Source organism: Lipotes vexillifer, unplaced genomic scaffold (genome assembly GCF_000442215.2).
Source record: "Lipotes vexillifer unplaced genomic scaffold, Lipotes_vexillifer_v1.1 scaffold327, whole genome shotgun sequence".
In the NCBI taxonomy this organism is placed as follows: domain Eukaryota; kingdom Metazoa; phylum Chordata; class Mammalia; order Artiodactyla; family Lipotidae; genus Lipotes; species Lipotes vexillifer.
In genome coordinates this window covers 308688-312650 of record NW_006771143.1, presented here as the reverse complement: position 1 = coordinate 312650, position 3963 = coordinate 308688, and the positions used below count along the sequence as shown (strand labels likewise).

The window sequence follows — 3963 nt, the reverse complement described above, 5'->3', positions numbered from 1 at the left end:
AAATTCTAAATATACCCTTATGACCCTCAAATTTTTTGCTTCCACTCCAGACATTTTTTTCCCTAGCTCTATCCAACCAGGTCCAAAAGTTTCTTAAAGCAAATAGCCTGGAGGCTCCCCCGTGCGAATAAAGAGGAGCGAAGTGTAGGGGCTGTGATTAATTCATCTACTTATAATCATTTACATATCGGCTGCTTTTATGGAGTTTAAAAAATAGAGTGGCAAGCAGACAGTGATCCACGGGGAGCGTTAACTAAGGGTTTGGATTGGCACGAAGCCATTCATGTGAACATAAAGAAGTCAGTCCTCGGCCACAGGAACATAACTTGCAAAGCAGAATTCTGCTTAGTTCCTCAAAAAGATTTAACCAGAAAATTTTGAAGTGTATCAGTTCAGCCGAACATTAAAAAGGAAATCGAAGGCGAATCCCATCATGGAAGGAGGAAAGTTGGGGACAGATAACGGGTTCGCGCAGAACGTTGCATTGCAGCAGGTCATGAAGAGAACAAGGTACCGATTAGGGAGTGGGAAGAGAATTAATACACCTATGCAGAAAAAAGTGAAAAGCCGGATGTGGCACACATTAAAGACCCAGAATTTAAGAATCCACGGTAAAATAGACATCTCACCCCAAACCGGCTTCAGCAGCTCCTGCTCCAGCGGCTCCAACTCCAGCGGCTCCGCCCCCGCGTCCTCACAGACCTTACGCGCGGCGCACCGCCCAGCTCGTCCCGCCCCCTTTCCCGACTGCCCCTCGGCAGAGTCGCGTGCACGTGTGCGGCGGATCCCGCCCCCTCCGCGCTCTTGGCCAATGAGAAATGGTGTCGTAATTCGCCACCGCCTAGTCTCGGGTCGTGTAACCACATCTCCCCGCCCTCTCGCCCGGTTGCCTCCAGGTTCTGAGAAGATGGCGAAGGTCTCAGAGCTTTACGATGTCACATGGGAAGGTAACTGCTGCCGGGGCGGGCGCGGAAAGACCAAATGCCGTGGGAAGCCGTTCGGGAGTACCTGCTGCCCTCGGAGAGCTGGATTTTCCGGTCTCTCTTCGGCATTGGACCGGCAGAGCTGTGGTGGTGGCTGAGGTGGAGGTTGAGGCTGACCCCTTCCTTGGCCCGGCCACCGACTGGGGTCTGCGGTGTTTCCCACCTCTTGCGCCAGTAGGCTGACCGACCGTCCTACCTCCGCGCCAGTCCAACGGCCCAGGGTAGCTTCCATTGTAAGGCGGCCGGGACCTGGGGCTAGGGTTGTCATACGTTTCCTGTGGCTGCCGGGCGGCGCGGAGGAGGCGGGATAGTTGCCTGCAGAAGCATCTTTGCAGCCGAAAAATACACGGCCTCTACAGGCCTTTGAAGTGCTCTGTAAGGGTTACAATTCTGTGTAGTAAAGGTGTGTGGAAAACCCGTGAACATACCTGATTCTTTTACATGCCAGTTTACATTTCATTCTCTCTTCAAAACTGGGTTTCTGATTTCTCCCCTTGTTAATTATTCCCTGTCCCATTCCCCCTCAAAACACATTTACACACACAACTTCCTTCTTATTCCCTACCAGTAATTCCTTTTCTGAAGGGGAAGTACCTCTGGTTTAATCTGAGGTGGAGTTTGTCTTTAAATTTGGAAGCAGCCAAACTTTGGACGAGTTCTGTAAGAGATTTTCCTTTCTTAAAAACTTTCGTGGGAGGCATGCATGCTTAAGAGAAGAGCCTTGAGTTTCTCTAAGGCATGGAATTTGTGTAATCGAAATTTATATTCCCAACATTTCACAGTAGACTTCAGTAGCTTATTTGTTCGGGTATTTAAATAATGGCCTGATAACACGTGGACTGAAAACTATATTGATTGTTCAGTGGTGAGTAAATCTTTCCAGTATTACAAAGTTGAAAACAATAATGGGAAAAGGTAAAATTCTTTTATACTGGAAGTGAATTCAGTGATTTATTATTGCTTTTGTGGCTTCTAGCACACTGTGAACCACAGTGTTTCTACCTGTACTGGGGAGTCCATTATATTAAAAGTATTAAGTTCTCAGTGCTTGGAGACAGCAAATTAGGTGACACAGTCCCTACCTTCACAGAGTTCATAGTCCAATGGAGAAAGACAGACTTGTAACATGGTTTTAATTTTTTTTTTTTTTAACATCTTTATTGGGGTATAATTGCTTTACAATGGTGTGTTAGTTTCTGCTTTATAACAGAGGGAGTCAGTTATACATATATATATATGTTCCCATATCTCTTCCCTCTTTGTCTCCCTCCCTCCCACCCTCCCTATCCCACCCCTCCAGACAGCCAGTAACATGGTTTTAAAAGGCTTGTGTCAGGGTATATTCCTTCAGTAGATACGCGGCTGTTATTTTTAATGCTTTTAAGAAATGTTTCAAATATTTCATGGTTTTTCGAAGGTGCTATTTTGAAGGTATGTTCAATATAAGTTTCTTAGATGATAGTGTTGTGTAGAATGGTAGGGAATGAGTAGGTGTGTAACTACCAGCAGACAAGGTAATTTAAGTAACTTGGACCTTACCTTGTGGACATTCTAAAGATGAGTGACATAATTAGATTTAGATTAATCAATAATAACTACTTCACAAGTTTGTTGAGGAACAAAAGGGAAAACATATGTTAACATGCTTTTAAACTATTAAATACATATAAAAAGATGATCTGGCTCCTGCCTGTGTCTCCACCTGTATCTTAAGCTACTCTTACCCTTGCTCTGTGAGCCGGCCACACTGGCTTTTGTTGAATTCCCTAAATGTGCGATGCTCCTCTAGTCTTAAGACTGGATACAAGCTATTCCTTCTGATAGGAGTGTTCTTCCCTACTGGTTCTATTCTTATACTCTGCTCTACCGACTATACTTTTATCATTACTCGTCATTCCCCTCAAAGGTCACATACTTCAGAGAGCCTTCCTTGACCACCCTACCCCCGCGCATTCTCCATCCCGCCACCAAAATTTAAAAGAGAAAAGACAACAAAAACAAGTAACAAAACTTACCCCTGGTCCTTTAACTATGTGTCCTCATAGTACTGAAGTACTTACCCAATTGTGTTAAGTTTAAAAATGTTGTCTCTCCTCGAATGAAGAGGGACCAGGCCTGTCTTGTTCTAGTGCATGACATATTGGAGGAACTTAGTGATCTGTTGACTAAATGAATTGTTAGTAGGATTAAAAAATTAAAAAATCATCACAAAAAATACTATAAGTAATTTTCTTAGTATTGGAGTGGTTTTTTTAGTATCTTAGACTTAGGCAACTCACTTAGCAAATAGAATATAGTTTGCTCATTTTAATTAATGTGATCAATAAGTAGAATTAAAATTCTATTTTAGGAGACTTTTAGGAAAAGAGTATTGTAGATTTTTCTTTCAGAGACTTTTGGTAACAAGAGGGTAATGGGAGGACTCTCGGGGTAGTTTTTTTGTTTAGATTTGAGGGGGGGCGGGAGTGTCAGTTGACCTGTGTCCTTTAAGAATTCTATTGAATAGGGCTTCCCTGGTGGCGCAGTGGTTGGGAGTCCGCCTGCCGATGCAGGGGACACAGGTTCGTGCCGTGGTCCGCGAGGATCCCACGTGCCGCGGAGCGGCTGGGACTGTGGGCCATGGCCGCTGAGCCTGCGCGTCCGGAGCCTGTGCTCCGCAACGGGAGAGGCCACAGCAGTGAGAGGCCCGCGTACCGCAAAAAAAAAAAAAAAAAAAAAAAAAAAAGTGAGAGTCAGAAAAAAAAAAAAAAAAAAAAAAAAAAAGAATTCCATTGAATAGCATCATGAGTTAAAGTACTGGAAATGGTTAGTTCAAAGAGTAGTATGATTCTTGTGATAGGAAAGTTTATCACATATTTATAAAAGACGTTTATACTAAGTTTAACCCTCTCTTAGTCTCTGTTGGGCTCTATAAAAAAGTAGGTATATGGTTTATTTATCAGCCAGTTGAAAGTTATTGATGTTTATTATATAGAGGAGT

At 43.6% G+C, this 3963-nt stretch overlaps 1 protein-coding gene across 1 annotated transcript in view; it reads left to right on the top strand.

Moving 5' to 3' along the window:
• The first annotated feature begins 878 nt into the window (after positions 1-878).
• Positions 879-3963, top strand: part of EMC2 (ER membrane protein complex subunit 2) — a 51803-nt gene continuing 48718 nt past the window's right edge. The window contains exon 1 of the mRNA XM_007446530.1: positions 879-947. Within this exon, the coding sequence (XP_007446592.1) occupies positions 908-947 (40 nt within the window). The 5' untranslated portion in view covers positions 879-907. The remainder of the gene's footprint in view (positions 948-3963) is intronic.